Genomic DNA, 22,625 nt, shown 5'->3' on the forward strand with positions numbered 1-22,625 from the left:
AAAGTATTACGGCTCAAAATAACCAATACACCAAAGCAGCATATTTTGAGGTAGCATGTCCTGGATTCCTACAGTCATGTTTTGGGGTGGCATATGCTACTATCCTTCAACATCTATTGTGAATTCCAGGGTGTTGATTTAGGCATGTGATGCAAGGTGGCACCATCCAAAGAGCGGAGAGAGAACCCCATTCTTATGGGGTGGGGGGAGGAGAATATATTCCCTCAGCCCCCACGAGAGTCATACCTTGGAGATTTTAAGTTTAAACATTTTGATTTGGGGAGATCTTGAGTTTAAAATGACTAAAGAACCCCCAGGAGAATCTACATGTCTGGAGCCTAGAAGTTTGGATAAAGATATAGATTTAAGATTCATTAGCATATAGCAGGTTGAGCTAAAGGAGAGCTGAAAGAAGGAACATACGTTGTTTTTTGTTGTCGTTATTTTTTTTAAATATCAAAAAAATAATAATGTCTCAGAAAAAAACATAATTATTTCTGACGCAGAAACCATATCTCCTCCTGTATTCTACAGAAGGCCCTGGTAATGAATGTGTTATCAGTAGAATCCCGATTTCATAAGGAAGTTTCTGGTAATGACTCTCAATATGGAGCAGATGTCCTCTTGTGAAACCCAATCCAGCGAACTTTGCTAGCTCCATGTAGGGCCTCAATTTGGGCACTGAATTCTGGCTGAAAACAAGGGTCGGATTTAGAGGATCTGTAGAAACGGAGGTACAGAGGCTCTTCAGTCTTCTTTCTATATATATTGCTTCTTTCAGCAGAGCTTTGCATGACAGTGAGTTGGATTCACTGACCTCCATGTTAGAAGTCTTGCAGTATACAGACCAATTTTCCTAGGATCTGATTTCTCCTAGATGAGGTGAAATTCCATGCCTCATATCAACAAAACAGAGACGAAACTCGGGAATTACGGCGCTCTCCCTGCTTCCGCCTCCACGCACATCCAAGGTGCCGCTGCTCTTGAGATCGCCTACTGGGTCTGTCAGTCTAATTGTGGCAACCGCCTTTGCTGCAGTTTTATGTAACCGTGGTTCCGAAGCCTGGGATCCTTCTGTCGGTGTTGTACACAGCGCTGGTGCTCTGTTCTCCTTTCCGTTTCTGGATTCCATTTGCTCTTCCTCTGGTCATCTCCACTATTCCTTTCTTCCTAGCCTAAATTTAATGCCTTCTGGGGGCACACAGGGAGAGAGAGGCGAAAACAGCGACGGGATCCGGAAGCTGGGATCCGAATTCTCCCGGGGACTCTGGCAAATAGATCTTTTAAAAGATTGGAGTCCGAGAGGGGAGGGGCAATATAAGAGTTAGGGGATTAAGAGATACAAACTACTATATATAAAATAAATAAGCTAGAAGAATATATCGTACCGCACAGAGAATGTAACTGGTATTTTATAATACCTAAACGGAGTCTAATTTATAAAAATATTGAATCGCTGTCGATACACTTGAAACTGATATAAAATTGTAAATCAAGTATACTTCAAAAATAAATAAGTTAAATAAATAAATAAAAATAAACGGTGAGAGTCCGTTGAAGGGAACTGTGGAAGGTGAAAGAGGGATAGGGAAACAGCAGAAAAGAAATGACGAAATGTCGAGGGGGGTTGGGCCCATTTAGACAGCTTCCCGCCCGCGCGCTTTCGGTTTTCAATCTGGTCCGCTACTCTTGTATATCAGGGGAAAAAGCCGACCTTGCTAGTCTCAAAGGTGTTTTCAGATCTTGTTCGCTATGTCTGGAAGAGGGAAGGGCGGCAAAGGCCTGGGCAAGGGTGGCGCTAAGCGCCACCGCAAGGTTTTGAGAGATAACATCCAAGGCATCACCAAGCCCGCCATCCGGCGTCTTGCTCGGCGCGGGGGAGTCAAGCGCATATCCGGCCTCATTTACGAAGAGACCCGAGGTGTGTTGAAGGTGTTCCTGGAGAATGTCATTCGGGACGCGGTCACCTACACGGAGCACGCCAAGCGCAAGACGGTCACTGCCATGGACGTGGTGTACGCGCTCAAACGGCAGGGACGCACCCTGTATGGCTTCGGAGGCTAAGCTGCAGCTTCTGTGCTACGTGACAATCTCAAAGGCCCTTTTTAGGGCCAACCACCCAGTCATCAGAAGAGCTAGACACCTGCCTGAAGTATAGGTAACTTTGAATTTGGGGGCTGGTTAGTAGTGGGATCAGGAGTCTAGGAGGTACCGATGCCCAAAAGTGCTAACAGCCCTGAAAACCCGAGTCACTTACCAAAAGCTGCCTTTCACTTGCCTGCGTCAATTTTTCCTAGCCTGAGAGGCTATACGTGCTCCAGATTTAAAGGATTTTTCAGTTTGCTTTTGGGCGTGTATCATTTGTAATCGTTGGACCAGACTGGAAAGTGGTGTGTGTGGGTTTCACTTACCAGGTCTACAGTGAGGAGGTGGGCTGGGTGGCTTAATGCTGTGTGCACATTGGGTTATTGTGTCATTACAGTCTGCTCAATTGGAAAGGTGCAAAAGCACTAGCAAAACCAAATCCAGCCACCAACCATTCAAAACTGAAGCAAATATAGGTTGTTAGACCAGAGAGGAGCTCATTAATACAATACTTAAGTACATCTGGAAATTATCTGGCTAGTGTATGGAAAGTATTTTTGGTTTCCTGTGTTTTTGGTGTTAAAGGCCCCTCACAATTATCTGCCGAGAGTAGTGCCTGTGCGTGCACGCGTACGCTACATTTAAGGGAGAATTTAGTTTATGAGGTTTGTCTTTCAGTGATAACATTACAAAGAGACAAATGCAGAAGCAACTAAGTATGAACCTTATATAAAATCTGAGCAAACTATATAACCTTAATGTGAAAGCAAGTCTTCAAGAAACAGTTCGGGTATGTGACTTTTCCATTAGGGCCTGTTGTAGCCTAGAGTAAGAGGCCGGCAGAAACATACCCACCATCAATACAGAAAGCACAATTTAATTTTTGACAAGGCAAAAGTAAATTCTCCTTTATATATATATGTGAAGCCATTCTCTATACTATCACTTCTAAATCGCCTTGATTTGAATTGAAATGTAGGTCCACGCCTCTGGTCCTTAAACCTAATTATAGTTTTGCAGCTATTACATTTGCAAGTAAAAGATTTTTTTTAGTGTTCTATCTAGGCTTATGATTTTACAGCTAAATTTGTCTTGTATGTAGCCAAGAAAAAATTCTACAGAAGAAATTCTGTCAGCTCCCAAAAGATAAGCCAGCTATTGCATTATTGGTCTCCACACTCGGCAGCTCTCATTAGCATCAAACACTTGGTGAGCTAGGTTTAAAACATGGTGCTTAGCAATGGAGATGCCAGAAAGTCAAAGCATGTGAGACTTGCCTGTAATAGCTTATTATCAGAATAGGGGATAAAAATAATACATAAATACATACATATACATGCATACATACTAACATACACAGCCCAAAAGTACATGGTGGCACATATTCGGTATGATGAGAAATGTAGCCGATGATTACTCTAGGAGTCTTAACACTACAGAAGTCACTGGCTGATGGGAAATGAGCAAGCTTGGCTGTGGAGGTGGGGCTTGTGTCAGACTGTTAAGAAGGAACTGACAGACTTCCCTGGTGGTCCAATGGTTAAGACTCGACTCTCCAGTGCAGGGGGTCTGGGTTCAATCCCTGGTCAGGGAACTAGATCCCACATGCAACTAAGACCCGGCACAGCCAAATAAATAAATAGATATTAAAAAAAAAAAAAAAGAAGGAACTAAATGCCTGGTATCCTATTAAGAGATACAGTAAAGGGGAGGGGGAGGATCAGGGGGTGAGAGGCAAGAATAACATTTGTGAAGATGTCCAAGTGAGAAATAAATAAGAGGATTCAATGGTCAAGATGTTTTGTCGTCCCTTTAGATTAAAATCTCAACTGCAACTGATGGCATTTGTATTTCAAATATCACTGTGATTTTTTTTTTTTTAACTTTAAAGGCAATGCAGATTGAATATATCTGATCCTCACTGAGATACTCTGGAGAAGGAGATATCAAAAGTTTGAAAAGAAACCAAAGAATAAAGGAAGGGGGTGGGGGAACATGTCCATTATCTAAACTAGTGGTTCTCAAAGTGTGTTCTCTAGTCTAGGAACATCAGATCACCTGGGACTTGTTAGAAATGCAAAATCTTGGACTCACTCCAGACCTATTGCATGAGAAACTCTGGGAGGTGAGACCTAGCAATTTGTATTTTAAGAAACCTTTCAGTTGATTCTGAAACACATTAAACTTTGAGAATGACTGATCTAGGTAACAGTTTTTCTTTAAATCAAACAAAAATATTTAGAATCTGAGTATATATTACCCTAATTTTTTACCATAATGTTAAATTTTGCTTTCTTTGATGGAAAAGAAAAACATTAGGTGAATGATCCTAGTAAAATTTTGTAGGACAAAATATTACAGGAGGAAAAAGTTAAAATAGCTTATTTCCTAAAAGCATTTGGGGCAAAAAAGAAGTATGAATAAAATATGTAGTTAGCTTGTTTTACTAAATATTATTGGTTTGTGGGGTTTTTTTTGAATATTATTTTATTTATTCTTTTATACAGCAGGTTCTTATTAGTTATCCATTTTATACATATTAGTGTATGCATGTCAATCCCAATCTCCCAGTTCATCACACCACCACCCCACCCCCGCTGCTTTCCCCCCTTGCTGTCCATAGGTTTGCTCTCTACTGGTTTGTGTTTTTGACAGTATTGAATTTTGTAATCAGTGGATATGTTTCTTTTATTTATTCCTAAATTTCTCCAAGATCTTGTCCTTTAACCATTAATTATACATCTTCTTTACAGTGATTTTAATAGTGATCCCTGTTCCCACCTCGTCTACTCCACTAAATACTATTATAATAGGACATGACCGAATCCTCTGTTAGCCATATCCAGCCTGTGAATATTGCCAAATTACAGTATATGCATTATGCATATTTTTGTGTTAATAAATGGCTTTTTTGTTGTTGTTCTTAACTATCTGTAACAGTGAGGAATTAATGCTCTGATTTGCTTTTTTGTTTTGCTTGTTTTTTTTTTAATTTTATCTTATTTGGCCATGCTGCGGGGCATGTGGGATCTCAATTCCCCTACCAGGGATTGAACCCGTGTCCCCTGCATTGGGAACACAGAGTCTTAACCACTGGACCGCCAGGGAAGTCCCAATGCTCTGATTTGCTAATAAAATAATTTCCTTCCCATTTCTACTCCTGAGTGTCTCAAATACTCTCTGTAAGCCAGCCCTGGCTGCCAAGTCTTTCCTTTCCTGGGTGAATTCAAGACTTCCACTAGGATATATGTATACAAATGATTCTTGCCCTGTCTGCATGTCTACTTCCATTACCATGGTCATAGAGGCACTTAAGTGTCCCACTGGCTAATCAGACTTCACAATGGACCAGTGTGAAGTCTTACCTTTCCTTTCCAGGCTCCCTGTTTCTCTGAATAGCAGCATTATGCTCTAGAAGACTGGATGCTCCTGTCATCTTTCACAACATTCTTATTTGCTTCCTTTGAAACCTTTTACTCTGAGCTTTATATTCTATCTATTGATGAACATGTTATTTCTCTACTTGAGCCAAAAGGATAGAATTATCCTTAATGCAGAATATTACTAGTATATATAAATATGTATGGATGTATAGAGAATTATCAGGAAGAATGTTCACAAAAATTTGAGTGATTTATGGATGTTGGTTTTTGTTATATTCGTTGAACATTTTGAATTGTTTGGTTGTCTTAAAATAAGAATATACAATTCCCCCCACCCCAGACAATCAGAAGATATAGATAGATAGATAGATAGATAGATAGATAGATAGATAGATAGATGATACATAGATAGATAGGAAGATAGTCTGGGCTATATGAACCATGGCAAATCTTAATTTTGCCAAAGTTCAATTTTCTCATACGAGTGGCCACCAGCCCTTCATTTCCTTTCTACCACCTCACAATGCAATAAGACTGAATGCAATAACTTCCCAACCATTAAACACAAAATCCAAGTAGCAAAGGAAGAGAAGAGGGGGGGAAAATCAATCAAAGAAACACAAATCCAAAATCAAAACCTGACTGAGGAAAATTCAATCGTGAGTTCACAAAGTTTAGCCCTGAGCAGGGATTCTGATTGGTCGGAGAGGGCCCACGGCCTTAAGAAAGAAACTTTGCAAGATCAGGAAACACTTAACATTTTGCTCATCCTGTCTAAGAGGGACCGTGAGATTCAGAACTAAATAACAAACTGACCAAATTTAATTGCTAATGTCCAGAGTCAGTTGTACCAAAACTTTTAGATTGGAAGCTTACAGTTTAGCAATACCTATCAAAAAAACCCCTTCAGATATACTGAAAATGTACCCCAATTATATGCACAAGGATAATAAGTTGTAACAGTGTTTTTAGTGGTAAAAATCTGGAAAATACTTAAATATTAATTAATATGAGTCTGAGTAAATAAATTAAGAAATATCCATTATGTGAAAGCTGTGCATCCTTTAAAAAGAATAAAGCAGATTGATTCAGAGGCACTTTTATATCTGTAAGGGTTGAGATAGAAGGACTTCATATATATATATCTCAAGGTCATGCCCCTTGCTTTTTTCACTTTTATATTAAAAATATATATATATATATACTTTTTTCACTGATATATTTCACTTATAGATAAAATATATTTTTAAGGAAAAAGAAAACAAAGGGCAGGATAGTGTGTCTTCTGTGTAAATTGTCTTAAAAGAATATTGGTAAATAAATAGAACTATATTGGTAAATAAATAGAACATTTTTCTGGAAGTACATATTAGAAATCTGTAACAGTTATTACCATTATGAAGAGGAAATAAAGTAGGAGACTGGGAAGAGGAGGATTTTACTTTTCATGTTATTCCTTTCTATACTGTTGGATTCTCTCTCAAGTAAAGTATCACTTTTAGGGTGTGTGTGTGTGTGTGTGTGTGTGTGTGTGTATCAACAGAAGTAATCTAGAGAGTAGGATTATGAGCCACTTTGTTTTTCCTTTGTAAGTCTTTATTATAAAAAATACTCAATGTTTTCAAAATATAGGAAGGGGGATAAACCATCTCAAAATGGCTAGCATAGTGCCTGGCACATGGCAGACAATAAATATTAGTTAAATCTTAAAAAATAGAGTTTTATGAATTGAAAAGGAAAAGAATTTGCTAAAAAGAATTCAATTTTATAAATTGAAAAGGAAAAGAATTCACTACACATATTTCTATTTTTCAGCAGGCAATCCTCTGGGTGATTTTCCATACCAGTCTTTTTTTTGTTCTAGTTAATGAGGCCTGATGATAGGTCTGCTTCTCAGCTGGGCTCACCACACCCTAAAGAGATGAATCTTGGAGAACCTTGAAATCAGGCAGAGGAGATTAGACACAGTAGAATAGAGCCTGGAGATCTCTGTTGATTCTTGAGCAAGTTGAGAGTGATATTTTGGGAAGGTTCGTCTGGCTGAGGTGTGCAAGGTGGACTGAAGGGGACAGAGAATTAGAAATTGAAATGAGTTAGGAGGCTGTTGCAAACCTTATAGGGCCCTGGACAAGAATAGTGGCAGCAAGGTTGAAGGAGAAAAATAGAGGGAGATGGAAGGAGTAACCACTGGTTTCTCTAACCATGAAGTGGCCATTGGCGTTGAATTTAGGTACCACTCTTTGATTTGAATTAATTTTTATTTTTTTAAATTTAGTTACTTTTAATTAATTAATTTATGTCTGCGTTGGGTCTTCCTTGCTGCGTGCGGGCTTCCTCTGGTTGCGGCAAGCGGGGGCTACTCTTCGTTGCAGTGGGCATGCTTCTCAGTGCGGTGGCTTCTCTCTTTGTGGAGCATGGGCTCTGGGCATGGTCTTCAGTAGTTGTGGCGCGAGTGTTCAGTGGATGTGGCTCACGGGCTCTAGAGCGCAGGCTCAGTAGCTGTGGTGCACGGGCTTAGTTGTTCTGCTGCATGTGGGATCTTCCCGGACCAGGGCTCGAACCCATGTCCCCTGCATTGGCAGGTGGATTCTTAAACCACTGTGTCACCAGGGAAGTCCCTGAATTAACTTTTAAACAAGAGAATAATGAGTAATAGTTCCCATTTATTGAATACCTACTATGTACCATTTATATTGTTTGCATAGTTTACAAATCTTCAGAACAACCCCAAGAGGTAGTTATCCCCATTTTCAAAGCAAGAAACTGACGTTCATGCAGTTTAAATAACTTGGCATTCTCTGATACATTACGATGCTCCTGAATCTTACTAAAATATTTGCCTAAAATTTGAAAACCCCAAATAATCTGAGGATCTTTAATACATTTGCTACATTTATTTAATAGAACCATATAATGTTGATTCTGGAAAAGACCCAAGAAATCATCTGATCCAATGTCCTCATGATATTTTTCCTCTGCTTTTAGGACAAAACTCTACTCTATCTTCCCTTCCCCACCAGACCCCTAAGTGGTGTAGATTCCTGAGAGGCCCCTTCTTTGATCTCCCTATAAGCTCTTCCCAGGCACTCGCACTGGTTCCTCTAGCTCCTCTGGGCAGATAGGAAAATCCAGCCGGTCTCTAGCTCCACCTCCCGATCCACAATCCCAGCTGCCGGAAGGACATGGCCACTTGCCTCTGCCTGGTGCCAGCTCTGACCCAGTGTGGCCTGAACGCTTCAGCAGCTACCCATCCCAGCCTGCCTATTCCTGTGATGGTGGCCTCATCCTCCCAGTCGCTCAGGCAGGAAGGTCTCAAGACACCTTTGATTACTTTTTGCCGTAACCACCTCCTTCTATCCCCATCCAGGTTCAGACGATCTTCTACCTGCAACAACATCAAAACTTCCCTCCAGTCCTTTGCTGTGGCTGCTTGCCTTGTTCTCCTCACGCTCAGCACCTCTCATCTGCTACACCCCTGAGGCCTGGGATTTGGCCACTGCTCACTTCTGACTCCTTTTGCACCCCCACTACGGATTAACCCTCTGTGTACACAGCCCTGATTATGTTACCCACCTGCTTAAGGCATTGCCCCGTTTGGGCGTTCCCCACTTTTCTTACTCTCTTGTCCCCATTTCCCTATCTTTTCCCCATCACCCCCCACAGAAAACCATTCTACTATGTTTAAAGTATCTTTTAATTTCTATGTGTGATTGCAAAATCTGTTAATTTTTAAATTTTTCATAAATAATATTCTATTAGATCTCATTTCCTTATTTCTCTCAGAACTATGTTTTTAAGATCTGTCCTTATTGTTGTGCCCATATAATCCACTGTCTCTTACTGCTGCAGAGCGCTCCATGGAGTGTGTCTACCACATTTTCTCTATCAACGCTTCCAGTGATGAATGCCCACATTGTTTCTGATGTTCCATCATTCTTGTCATGGTCTCTGATAGACCTGTGTGAGAATTTCTTTTGGATGAATACGTACAAACAGAGCTGCTGGTTCCCATGATGTGTAACCTTAATTGGCCTAAGAAGTACCAGGCTGCTCTCCAGAATGGCTGCCCCAGGTCACACCCCACCAGCTGAGCACCAACCACCTAAGCCCTCCATCCTGGCCAACCCTTAGCATTATTCAACTTTCCATGACTGGCCAGAGTATCCAGTATAAAGTGATTATCTCATTATTGCTTTAATTTGCCTTTCTCTGATTACTAGTATTTATGAGCATCTCTACATATGTATGTTAATTTTGTTGTTTCCTCTTCTATCATCCCTCCCCCTACACTGTTTACAGAGTAAAATTTACCCCCTCCCCAGTTTGGCATTCAAGACCCCCAATAAGCCGGCCTCAAAATCCCACCCCTGAAAAGTCATTTCCCCTTTCTGGTCTTGGACCCTGTGGACCAGCCACCACTCACAATTCTCCTTGTCTTTCTCTTGAACCCCACCTCAAGTTGTCCTACAAGAAGAGCTCCGTGGATCCCTCGGTTAAAACTGACCTTTCCCTCTGACCTTCCAGATAATTCATCTGCACCTTTCTCCACTGCCTACCACGGCTTGCCTTCATTATAGTGCATGTCTTCTCACAGAGCCTAAGGACCTGGTTCCCATTTCTGCAAACTCATATACATGCCTCCAGCTATGAACAGTTGCCAGGCTTCTTGTTTATTTATTTATTTATTTATTTATTTATTTATTTAGGCTGCACCGAGTCTTAGTTGTGGCATTCAGGACCTTTTTAGTTGCAGCATGGGGACTCTTAGTTGCAGCATGCATGTGGGATCTATTTCCCCAACCAGGAATCTAACCCAGACCCCTTGCATTGGGAGCGTGGAGTTTTACCCACTGGGCCACCAGGGAAGTCCCAGCCAGGCTTCTTGTTGAACAAAACAGTAAGAATTTTTTGATTTGAGTGATGATTTTACTTTATTCTTTGTAATTTTTTCTATTGCAGTGGTTTTCAGTTGCAGGTTGTAACCCATGAGCAGGTGATAAAATCAATTTAGAGAATGGGAACCAGTACCTTTTATTAATGAAACAGAATAGGGTTGAAAATATCAAGGTGCAACCCAAACCAAAAAAATATCCTTTTGTATAACTTGTTTCAATTTTTTAGATATGTGTGAATGTGCAGCAGGTAGTAATATAAAATTATATCTTTCTATAGTTTGGAGTCAGCAGAAATCAGAGCTACTATACATATATAGTGATAGTGTATCTCTACATGTAATTATTGTGTGTTTTTCTTCTGACACAATGAATCTAATACAAAAAGAAAACACAAGACCCAGGCTCAAGTTCCACATCTGCTGTCTTCCAGCTGTATGACCCACGTTCCCAGGTGTCTCTCCCTCAGCAGCTTTAGTTTCTTCAGCTATTCAACAGAAATTTTAAACGCCCTTCTTCCCACCCTGGGATACTGTGAAATTGAATGAGAGTGAAAGATGAGCCATAAGCCATCTAGGGATCTGGGTATTCTTACTTCCTGGGGCGCACAGTCTAGAAGCTGGCTGTGTGTTGAAAATTATTCACCAATTTGTATGTGTGTGTGCCTGTCATTCTTTTTTCTATGACATGATTATAACTGTGACTTGCATCAATTCACATTAATGTCACTAATATTTACATCACTGATATTAATGATGCTACTAATATTGATTTATGACCATATGTAAGGTTCTGTTCCAAGCACTTTGTATGGGCTGTATTATCTCTTTTCATCCTCACAGCAATCCTGAAGTGGGTGCAATTGGATCCTGCTTTACATATGAGGAAATGGAGATCACAGTCTTTTCTCTTTGCAGCCTTTTCCTGGTTAAGGGTCAGGAGCCCTGGCCCTACGCTGTAAGGGGTCTCAGGTATCAGCCCCAGTTCATTGCAGTGAGGACCCTAGACTTCTGTTTCCCAACCCCTTTCTCTCCTCTACTATCCTTCCTCCCCTTCTTTCTGCTCTTTATACATACTTCACTCTCTGCTCCTGACCACATCCCAATCCCATACCATATCCCCAAAAATCCTGTCAGTAGGGCTGAATCTGATGTCTTTGTGGGTATAGAAACAGACACTCCTCCCCAGATGCTCTGCATTCAGGAACAGACTGGGGGCACTGGCGGGAATGTAGCTCAGTGAACTCTTCTCTCAGTTCCTGTCACCAGGAGCAGGCTGTCTGGGACTGTGGCCATTCATGGGCAAGGGATACCTGGGCTTTCCAGGCACCCTGCCCACAGACAGTTTCCTGCTCCCATGTTCTGGGACCCCCCCAAGGACTTTGGAAGTTCTTCCCAGATATCCAGTCCAGGCCAGCTCTTGATCTGTAACTTCAAGTACTCCAAGAACTGGGAGCATCTTCTGCTCAGCTCCCTCATATAAGACGAAGAGTTGAAGACCAGGAGAATTGGTCCCTCATCAAGCATTTCTTGACCACCTATGGTGTTCCAGGCACTGCTTGGGTGCTGGTGCCACAGAGATGAACAAGGACCAGTCCTCACCCTGAGGAATGATGCCAGCCTAATGCCAAGAGTAGGGAATAGGAAGGGGTGTTAGGATAGGATGAGGGAGAAGCAAGGAGGAGGGCCTAAAGAGATAAAAGCAAAGAGGAGAAAGGGAAGAAAGGATGAGCAGGGATTCTCAGGGTTACCTAAAAAGGGGAGGACATTCTGGAGAGAAGAAATGGAGTGTGTGAAGACATTGTATACTTGGGGATTGCAGTTGTTCTGAGGGGCTAGAACCTTCTGTTCAGTTGGCAGTGCACCTGAAACCTGGGGAGGCTCTGGGAAATACCAGGAACTAGATGTGTATTAAAATAATTTTTATTGGGATTTTTAAATTTAATAACTATTAATAGAGTAACTAAAAGTAATTGAATACTTATTCTAGACCAGACACTGTGCTAGCTACTTTATAGGAACTGTCACTTTTAATATTTCCAACAACATTATTAGCAAGATACTGTTGTCCCCATTTTACAAATGGGAAAATGAGGCCTACAGAGATTTACTTGCTGAAGTCAGATACCTGTTATATGGGCGAGACCAGGATTCAAACTCAGGTTTGTCTAACTCCAGAGTCCCTACCAGTTATTAACCTGTACTGCTCTGACTGCCATGCAAAGGAAGGTGAACTTTATTCTGAAGGGAATAGAGAGGGAGGCAGAAAATTTTTAAGAATGAAAGTGACAGGCTCAAAAAAAATGCATTTTAAAAAAGACAGCTCTCACACAGAGTGGATGCTTCGTAGCAAAGCAGAGTCAAGTCTGAATATTTAATCCTCTAGAACAGAGCTGGTGAGGGTGTCAGTTAAGACAGGGACCATAGATGGATGGAGAGAGGGTAATAGACTTGAAAGTCAGGTAGAGGATTTGATAATACTTGCTGACCCATGAAATTTGGACGAATGAGAAAAAAAAAGAACTGCTGACCTGAACAGATGGGGGAGAGGGAGTGAAGGTGCCTTTCAGTTAAGATGGGGAATATAGGAGGGAAAAAATAGCTTTGGGAAGCAAGATGATGCAGTTTTGGAAAGAAGCTGAGTTTGAAGTGCCTATTATCCATCCAGAAGGACCTGGCCATCAGGCAGTTAGAAATATTGGTGTAGAGCTCAGGACAGGGGTCTCAGAAGATACCAATTTGGGAGCACTTGACAGAGAGCAGAGATATGGAAAGTAGGGAAGCCGTGATCTCACTTTAGTTTCAAGGAGAGAAGAAAAAAAAAAAACAGCCAAGGTCAGCATGGGTGAAACAACCAGAAATACTGATGCGGCCTGGAAGAGAAAGAGAACATGAGAAGGCTGAGATGAGGACCTGGAGAAGGAGAAGGATGATCAGGAGAGGGTGTGAACCCGAAGGCCAAGTCCTCTTCCAAGGAAGCAAAGGTAGAATCAACAGGGCATGTAGTTTCTCTCTGCACACACCCATGCACCTGTCCCCCACTACCCTCACTAAGGCAGAATTAAACCTGAACAAATACTGTTTTTCTATTCCTAAAAATCCCAGGTTTGGGGCAGACTTTCCTTGAAACAAATCTAACCACATAGAACCTAATCACTAAAGGAAAAGCATTTATTTACCTTGCCCTTAATTTTCCTTTAACTCTCAATCTGAGAGTAGAGAATGATTTAAGTACAGAAATGATTAAATGATAAAACTTACATTTTAAATTGTTCTCTTGCATTGATGAACTTCTTTTATGCTGGTCTCCCAAACAAACAGATTTGAAAGATTGCTGTGAGGGTAGGCCTCTACAGTGACAGGAACACAAAATTTTATGCTATTCCTGACTGGATATAAAAAATGCCAGGGCTGATGGCGCAGTGGTTGAGAGTCCGCCTGCCGATGCAGGGGACACGGCTTCGTGCCCCGGTCTGGGAAGATCCCACATGCCACGGAGCGGCTGGACCCGTGAGCCATGGCCACTGAGCCTGCGCGTCCGGAGCCTGTGCTCTGCAACGGGAGAGGCCACAACAGTGAGAGGCCCGCGTACCGCAAAAAAAAAGAAATGCCACTAAACTTCCCTTGAGATTCATACAGAAAGACTTCCTGGATGTTAAGGGTGCCCAGACTGGTAAAATAAAGCAATGTGATCTCAGAGGCAGGCAGAGGATGTGGAGCACTGACACTTGACACGAAATTGCAGTTTTCCGGGGTCTGCTCAGCTGCTCCTGAACCTGAGATGCTAGACAATTCACTCACCAGAGAACCTCAAGCTGTACCTCAGAGAGCCCTATGTCTGTATGTCCCTGAAAGTCTTACCATGAGGATGCATGAGATGACGGGTGCAAAGTTGGTGCCCCCCACACCCCTTGAATTCACTACTTCTTAACTCAGAGTACAGACCCAGGCCCTGGATCCACCCTGCATTGGGGGCCTAAGCAGGTAATAAGGGTCTAGGCAGAGACCCAGAGGCATGCTCTGGAAATTGCTGTGACCCTGGAGCAGAAACACACTGCAACCTGTAGCAGGAGGGGCCGCAGTCCCTACACTGCTCCCCCCTTTTCTGACACATCTCAAAAGACATAACTAAAGTTTAAAAAACAAACAAACAAAAAGTAAATATCCTTCCTTTTCCCTCTCCCTTCTGTGAATTCTCACTGATCTCTATAATGAATGCTTTTAACCCGGCACTGTGCTGAGACAAAGCAGAAAACATAAGTCTTGGCCTTTTCCAAGTTCAGATAAGTGACTGAGAAGGTTAAGAGGTGTCACCTAAGACCTGTACAGCCTTTGTATCTGAGCTCTGTGGAGATGGGCTCTACAAGACCTTGCCCCACGCCACTGCCCACTAGAGGCCTTGCACTTCCACCTCCCAAATGGTACAAGAATCATCTCTAAGGCCTCCATTCTCACTATTTCCTAATGAGAGTAACTTCCTCTCCCCAAAGGAGGACCATGTTCTGCCTGTTTGATCTCTTCCCCAAACTTGAACTCAGAGCCCCACTTCTGTTCTTTCGCTGAGTAATCCAAAACCTGGGGACCGACTTCCCACATGTCTGAATAAAACATGTAGAGACACTACCAAGTCTGGGAAGAGAATCCAAACACAGCGTGAAGCTTTTAGAGATTACTTCGAGAAGTAGAGTCAGTCTCACTGTGAACTCGGCAGAAAAGGAGCAATATGTTTAACGCCCAGCTCACGAAAGTGGGCTTAGGACCTGTACAAACACCCTTCCACCCAACCCCCGGGTTTTGATTAGAAGCAGAGGGTGGGAGTGAGGCCCCAAATTACCGACACTTGAACCCCAGAAATACCACACTTTCCCCGGCAGAAACGGGGCGGGACCGACCGAGATGGCGATTTCCCGCCGGAGGCGGAGAGCCACGCGGGGCGGGGCCCTTTCCGGCGGGGGTGAGGAGGTCAGACCTGCGCGCGGCTCTCAGCTGCCTGAAGGCCAGCCCCCGCGCGCTCAAGCCCGCGAATCCTGAGCGTCCCCTAGTGACTCCGCCTGGCCTAACAGCCCGCACCTCCCACCCCCCCACCCCCCCACCCCCCCACTCCCCCACTCCCCCACCCGGGACAGATTACAGTTCTGGGCCAAGGTCGAGTACGAAGACGCCCTAGAAGAGCCCGACCCTACGGGAGGACCCGTGGCTGCCTCCAAGAAGCGAAACTGGGCGCCCTGGCCGCGCCCAAGAACGCAGCGGCAAGCTCGCCAGGCCAGAGAATCTGACTGACCAAACTCAAAGATCTTGACACCCCGGAAGGCGGCCAGCAAGCAGGGGACTAGGCCAGATACCTGGCCTTTCTTTAGCCTATCTGTTGGAGCCCAACGCTCTGCCCGCTCTAACAGCCTCTCCTCCCGAGGTATGCGAGGGTCCGCCGGGAGAGCACGGCCAAGTGGCACAGCTTCTTCCAAGTGCAGTTGTGGGTGGCTCTGAAAAGAGCCTTTGGATATGATGGAACCTCGAGCCGAGCGCACACTTCTTAAGCCCGCTCCCCACGGATGCGGCGGGCCAGCTGGATGTCTTTGGGCATGATAGTCACGCGCTTGGCGTGGATAGCGCACAGGTTCGTGTCTTCAAACAGTCCCACCAAGTAGGCCTCGCTCGCCTCCTGCAGCGCCATCACGGCCGAGCTCTGGAAGCGCAGGTCGGTCTTGAAGTCCTGCGCGATCTCGCGCACCAGCCGCTGGAAGGGCAGCTTGCGGATCAGCAGCTCGGTCGACTTCTGGTAGCGCCGGATCTCCCGCAGGGCCACGGTGCCCGGCCGGTAGCGGTGCGGCTTCTTGACGCCGCCGGTGGCCGGCGCGCTCTTGCGGGCCGCCTTGGTGGCCAGCTGCTTCCGCGGGGCCTTGCCACCGGTCGACTTGCGGGCAGTCTGCTTTGTACGGGCCATAGCGAACCGAGACACGAGCTCACCGGCGCAGCGACGCGCAAGGAGAGGAACCGGGATCCAGCCCGCCGCAGCGGTCTTTATAGGCACAGTCTTTTCCCGATTGGGCGGATCATTAATTGAAAGTCCCGCGCTGGCTGTCCATTGGCTGTGACGTCATCGGCCCTAGCGCCACTGATTGGCTTGGGCAGAATCCCCCCTACCCCCGCCCACCCGCCTCCCTTTCTACTTTCCAGTTTGCCAACAGTTTTCCCTGGCTTGTTTTTCCTTTCTTTCAGGTTGAGAGTTAGTTTTGAGCGCAACTGTGTCAGAATGTTCCTCCTCAGCCCTTCGCTCCCTTGGAACGCGCTACCCGCGAAACCCTCTTTCTACGCTTTCTAGCTCCCGAATTGAACCTCAACCTTCTGTTTGGCCCCGCCGCCCCCGGAACGCCTTGTTGCCTTCTCAGAGCCCCCTAGCTTAGTTGGCATGACGGATCGTTGGGGGGGTTTTTTGTTTTGTTTTGTTTCCGCCTTTCGGTGCTTTTCGGATCGGAAAGTTATGTGCGGCCCCCTCCGGGCGCAAGATTCCGCCTCCGAAACCCTAAGTAGGGACCTGTATCTCCGCCGCGAAGGCGCCTTTTTTTCCCCCCTTTGACACAGTCGACTCACTTAAGCCAAACCCCAGGTCCGCCACACTCCCGAAAACTGTCCGCTCCCCTAACCGACTGGGGTGAACGGGGCGTGTACGTGTGTGTGAGAGAGGTAACGTCCCCTTGGTACTAGACCTCAAGTGTTCAGCAGAGGCCTGGGGAACAACTATACTATAGAGTTGCTCGCTAGGCATCCGACTCCGAGTTAAGGCACCGCGGGTCGCCTGACGGAGCACTTAGAACTGAGTCGACCCTGGCGCCCAAGAGGCTTGCTACCTTCACCCGAGTTAACTAACCTCCCGGATTTACAACCCGTCGCCACCCACCGACCCACCGACCGAAGCATAACACCGGTAGGGTACTCAAAGATTCCTGAGGATGGGCGAATGGCACTCCCTCCCCCTCTGTACCCCGGGGCCGCACGTCTACTACTGAGAAAGCTGAAATTGAGCAAACTAGGTGTTGGAACAACTCTTATTTGAAAACGTGGGTGGCTCTGAAAAGAGCCTTTGATTTCACAGGTGCCCCTGCAGGTAAGGGGCTTGGGAGGGCTTCCGGAGACCAGCCTCACTTGCCCTTCGCCTTGTGGTGGCTCTCCGTCTTCTTGGGGAGCAACACGGCCTGAATGTTCGGCAAAACGCCGCCCTGGGCGATGGTGACTTTGCCCAACAGCTTGTTCAGCTCCTCGTCATTACGAATGGCCAACTGCAGGTGACGAGGAATGATGCGCGTCTTCTTGTTGTCTCGGGCCGCGTTGCCCGCCAGCTCCAGGATTTCAGCGGTCAGGTACTCGAGGACTGCCGCCATGTACACCGGCGCGCCGGCTCCCACCCGCTCGGCATAGTTGCCTTTGCGCAGCAGGCGGTGCACTCGCCCCACCGGGAACTGCAGACCTGCGCGGGACGACCGCGACTTGGCCTTGGCGCGAGTCTTGCCTCCTTGTTTGCCACGACCAGACATGACAGCTACTGGCACTGCAAAATACCCCCGCTTGACGGCTAACAAATTCACTCTCACCAGCGCCGCTTCACCCTTTTATAGGCAGAACGGCGCTTGTCTACGGAGCAATTTGATTGGCTAAAACACATCTTTGTCCTGCTGACCAATAGGATAGCTCAACCAGAATCCGCTCATTTACATAACCTCGTCCCCCTCGCAAGAGAGCCGCTGAAAACTCGCGAATCGCAACGCGGCGTAATCCGAACCTTAATTTGCGTACAGCCTCTATAAGTACCGAGTCGCTTCCGGTAACCTCGGTGCCGCTGCTGTGTTTGTGTTCGTGGTGGTCCCTGCAGCTCGTGCTTGCCGTTATGCCTGAGCCGGCAAAATCCGCCCCGGCGTCCAAGAAGGGCTCGAAGAAAGCTGTCACCAAAGCCCAGAAGAAGGACGGCAGGAAGCGCAAGCGCAGCCGCAAGGAGAGCTATTCCATCTATGTGTACAAGGTACTGAAGCAAGTGCACCCGGACACCGGCATCTCGTCCAAGGCCATGGGCATCATGAACTCGTTCGTCAACGACATCTTCGAGCGCATCGCGGGCGAAGCGTCGCGCCTGGCGCATTACAACAAGCGCTCGACCATCACCTCCCGGGAGATCCAGACGGCCGTGCGCCTGCTGCTGCCCGGCGAGCTGGCCAAGCACGCCGTGTCTGAGGGCACCAAGGCGGTCACCAAGTACACCAGCTCCAAGTGAGTTCCTGCTGGGATGCGGCGCGCGCACGAGTCGCCGGGCCGCTTGACTTTCCAAAGGCTCTTTTCAGAGCCACCCACCTTCTCAGTGGAAGAAGCTGTTATCCAATTTATTTTCTTTTTCTGTTATGGTTCTTTTCTGTGCCACTTACTCTTTTCGTAGTGTAAATTTGCCATTTTCCTTAGGATGAAGGGAAAAACCCAAGATAGGACCAGATTTTGTCTATCGATCAAGAACTAGCTAGAGTAATTGTTCATTCTCATGCAAGTAACTTGCCTTTTCCAGTAAAACGGTTAGCGATGGGTGATGATCAGTGTAAATCTACTCAGGAGGATGGGGTAAAAAGTTAAACAGTGGTTGCTCTGCAGCAATTAGATTGTAAATTCATTTTTCTTGAGCTCTGAAAACCAAATGTAACACCGTTTAAAAAAAAAAACGCAATACTTTGAGACCACGCCCCAGCACGTATAGAAAATCTATACGTCGACTAAAAAAAAACAATCTGCGTTAAGAATCAAATTTTATTCGGTGACTTGCTGAGGACTAAGCCCGAGACAGCCTTTCAGATAGCTCTGAGGGACTATTCCAAGGCGGTATGGGAGGAACCAGAATATATACCAGTTTTGCAAAAACAAACCAGGTAGTTGAACGTCAAAAGAATTCTAATTAATGAAAATTTAAAAAAACGATCTCAAGTTAATGAATTTATCACTTCTCTATGGGAAGGTGAAAGAGTGGGCTGATTGAAATCATTCATTCGATATGCACCTTAACTGTCTAGGTGCAGTATCCTGTTTTTCTCCATCCCGAATCCCCTCAGGGTGCACAGTTGGGGTAGCTGCAGCGGCTGATGGCTTGATGGCCACAACATCCTTTGATTACTGATATGGCAGATGACATTTTTCATCCACATTTCATCTAGACAATTTTTAGTCTAGACACACGTCGTGTCTCACTTTGCTATTCCTTTCGGTTAATATTTGAACAGAGGCCTGAAGAAGAAAGTGAGCCATAGGATATCTTGGAGAAGAGTATTCTAAGAACAAAAACAGCAAGTGCAAAGGCCCTGAGGCAGGCACAAGTTTGAGGAGTTCAAGGAATAAGCAAGACCACTGTGGTTAAAGCACAGTGAGCAAAGGAAAGATCTGCAGGGAGATGTGATCAGAAAGGTAGTTGAGAGTCATTATGTATGCCATTGAAGGGCCTCTAGGCCATTGCAAAGATTTTGTCTTTAATTCTAAGTAGGTTAGAGTGCCTTTGGAGAGTTTGATAAGAGTACTGACATTATTCGACTTACGCTAAAGCTCACCCAGGATGCTATGTTGAAAAATAGACTATAGATGAGCAAGAGTAGAGGCAGGGAGAATATCAAAAGGGCTACAGTAATAGCTCAGGAGAGAGATGGGTGGTAGCCGTGGAGATGATGAAAAGTAGTCAAGATATATTTTAAATGAAACTGATGAATTGTAAATAGGTTATGACAGAAAGAGAGGAATCAAGGATTAACTGCAGGTTCTTGGACTGAGCACTTGGAAAGAGCTGCAATTTACTGATACAAGAGGCAAGTAGGTTTGGAGGAGGAAAGCCTAGAGTAATGTCTTGGACAAAATTTTGAGACTACTGGTAGCTATCCAGGTGGAAATATCAAATAGGAAATACCAAATTCCCAAGTTGGGAATATGAAATATGAGAACTGGAGTTCAAGGAAGAGAAAGGACAAAGGGGTAGATTCTAAAACCCCGATTCTTACTCGTTTATAGGTGATCTATCGTTTTTTCTCTGGACGCTTTTAGAATCGCTATAACATGTCTAGATATGGTTTTTTCCATATCTAGCTTTGGTCTCAGTGTTTCACTAAAATCCCCTATCCAACTTCAGTTTCAACCTCCAACCTTAGAAGGCAGAATAATGAAATGTCTAAATCAATGTTAATTGGGCATCCCTTGGCTATTGCAACCACATAAATCACTGTTATCTCTAATAAGTGTAGCAAAATATGAACAAAGGATATCATCAAGAGTTCTAGTTAATATATAGATGATCACTCTCAAACATACATAAGACTTTTAAATATAATGTAGTAAAAAAATCTTATATGTTCATATGTTGAAATTCTATCAGTTAACATTATACTGTAAAAATAAAATGGAATAATTAACGTCTATGAAAGTTTTCTGTACTAGTTTTTTAAATCTGATTACAAGTTTTTAAAATTTTCTCAATTTTTTGTTTTGTAAAATTTAAACTTTTAGAAAAGTTGAAAGAAACTGCAATGACCAGCATTATCTTCATCTAGTTTTACCAATTGTTACTATTTGCTGCATTTGCATTTTCTGAACCATTTGAAAATCAGTTGTAAACATAGTGACATTTTTCCTTACTTAACATTTTTTTTAATTTTTATATATATATATATATTTTTTTTTTTTTTTTTTTTTTGCGGTACGCGGGCCTCTCACTGTTGTGGCCTCTCCCGTTGCGGAGCACAGGCTCCGGCCGCGCAGGCTCAGCGGCCATGGCTCACGGGCCTAGCCGCTCCGCGGCATGTGGGATCTTCCCGGACCGGGGCACGAACCCGTGTCCCCTGCATCGGCAGGCGGACTCTCAACCACTATGCCACCAGGGAAGCCCTATATAATTTTTGAAGGTTACTTTCCATTTACAGTTATTACAAAATGTTGGCTATATTCGCCGTGTTGTACAATACATCCTTGAGCCTATCTTACACCCAGTAGTTTGTACTTCCCACTCCCCCACCCCTAAATTGCTCCTCTCCACTGGTAACCACTAGTTTGTTCTCTGTATCTGTGAGTCTGCTTCTTTTATGTTATATTTACTAGTTTGTTGTTATTTTTAGATTCCACATATAAATATTATACAGTATCTTTCTCTGATCTATTTCACTTAGCATAATGCCCTCCAAGTCCATCCATGTTCCTGCAAATGGCAAAATTTCATTCTTTTCCCTAAATACTTTATTTACATGTCTCTCTTAAAAATAAGGACATTCTCCTATATAACTACAGTACCATTATTACACGCCAAAAATTTAATATTGATTCAGTAATATTAACCAATATGCAATCTATATTCAAATTTCTCCAATTGTCAAAAAAATATCCTTTAAAGCAGCGGTCCCCAACCTTTTTGGCACCAGGGACCGGTTTTGTGGAAGACAATTTTACACAGACGTGCGTGGGGGGCGGTTTCAGGCAGTAACGCGAGCAATGGGGAGCAGCAGTTGAAGCTTCCCTCGCTTGCCCGCCGCTCACCTCGTGCTGTGCGGCCCGGTTCCCAACAAGTCATGGACCCCCACTGGTCCGCTGCCCGGGAGTTGGGGACCCCTGCTATAAAGGTGTGGCATTAATTTCCTACGGCTGTTGTAACAAATAACTATAAACTGGTGGCTTAAAACAAATTTATTCTCTTAAAGTTCTGGAGATCAGAAGCACAAAAATCAGTTTCACCAGGCAGGTCTCAAAACTGCTCTCTCCAAAGGTTCTAGGGGAGAATCCTTTTCCATGCATTTTCCAGGTTCTAGAGGAGCATTTCTTGGCTCATGGTTCCTGCCTCCATTCTCAAAGCCAGCATCCTACCATCTTCAAATTCTCTGCTTCCATCACCTTTTTCCTCCCTTGGCTTTTTTTTGCCTCTCATGAGGACACTGGTGATTACATTTGGGTCCACCCAAATAATCCAGCATAATCTCCCTATCTGAAAATCACACCAGGAAAGTCCCCTTTGACCTTTAAGGTAATGTTCACAGATTCTAGGGTTTAGATGTGGACATATTTAGGAGCCCTATTCAGCCTACCCCAGCTGTTGACTACTGTTATAAGTTGAATTGTGTCCCCTCAAAAGATATGTTGAAGTCTAACTCCCCAGTGCCTTAGAATGTGGCCTTATTTGAAAATAGGGTCTTTGTAGATGTAATCAAGTTAAAATAAGGTCATTAGGGTGGGCTCTAATCCAGTATGACAGGTGTCCTTATAATAAAATGTAGAAATGC

General features: G+C 44.4%; 4 protein-coding genes across 4 annotated transcripts; 2 read left to right on the plus strand and 2 right to left on the minus strand.

The window, feature by feature from the left end:
* The first annotated feature begins 1,746 nt into the window (after positions 1 to 1,746).
* On the plus strand, positions 1,747 to 2,124 carry H4C14 (H4 clustered histone 14). Its single transcript, XM_079918483.1, has one exon. The coding sequence runs from the start codon at positions 1,753 to 1,755 to the stop codon at positions 2,062 to 2,064; it is 312 nt and encodes a 103-aa protein (XP_079774609.1). The 5' UTR covers positions 1,747 to 1,752; the 3' UTR covers positions 2,065 to 2,124.
* A 13,670-nt stretch (positions 2,125 to 15,794) lies between these two features.
* LOC307196997 (histone H3.2) lies at positions 15,795 to 16,323 on the minus strand. Its single transcript, XM_079942479.1, has one exon. The coding sequence runs from the start codon at positions 16,298 to 16,300 to the stop codon at positions 15,890 to 15,892; it is 411 nt and encodes a 136-aa protein (XP_079798605.1). The 5' UTR covers positions 16,301 to 16,323; the 3' UTR covers positions 15,795 to 15,889.
* Positions 16,324 to 17,454: 1,131 nt separating this feature from the next.
* Positions 17,455 to 17,956, minus strand: H2AC18 (H2A clustered histone 18). Its single transcript, XM_079911286.1, has one exon. The coding sequence runs from the start codon at positions 17,886 to 17,888 to the stop codon at positions 17,496 to 17,498; it is 393 nt and encodes a 130-aa protein (XP_079767412.1). The 5' UTR covers positions 17,889 to 17,956; the 3' UTR covers positions 17,455 to 17,495.
* An 80-nt stretch (positions 17,957 to 18,036) lies between these two features.
* LOC307180857 (histone H2B type 2-E-like) lies at positions 18,037 to 20,686 on the plus strand. Its single transcript, XM_079911388.1, has one exon. It carries the CDS (start codon positions 18,239 to 18,241, stop codon positions 18,617 to 18,619), a length of 381 nt encoding a protein of 126 aa, XP_079767514.1. The 5' UTR covers positions 18,037 to 18,238; the 3' UTR covers positions 18,620 to 20,686.
* Positions 20,687 to 22,625: the final 1,939 nt, after the last annotated feature.

This window comes from Stenella coeruleoalba (genome assembly GCF_951394435.1).
Source record: "Stenella coeruleoalba genome assembly, chromosome: 1".
In the NCBI taxonomy this organism is placed as follows: Eukaryota; Metazoa; Chordata; class Mammalia; order Artiodactyla; family Delphinidae; genus Stenella; species Stenella coeruleoalba.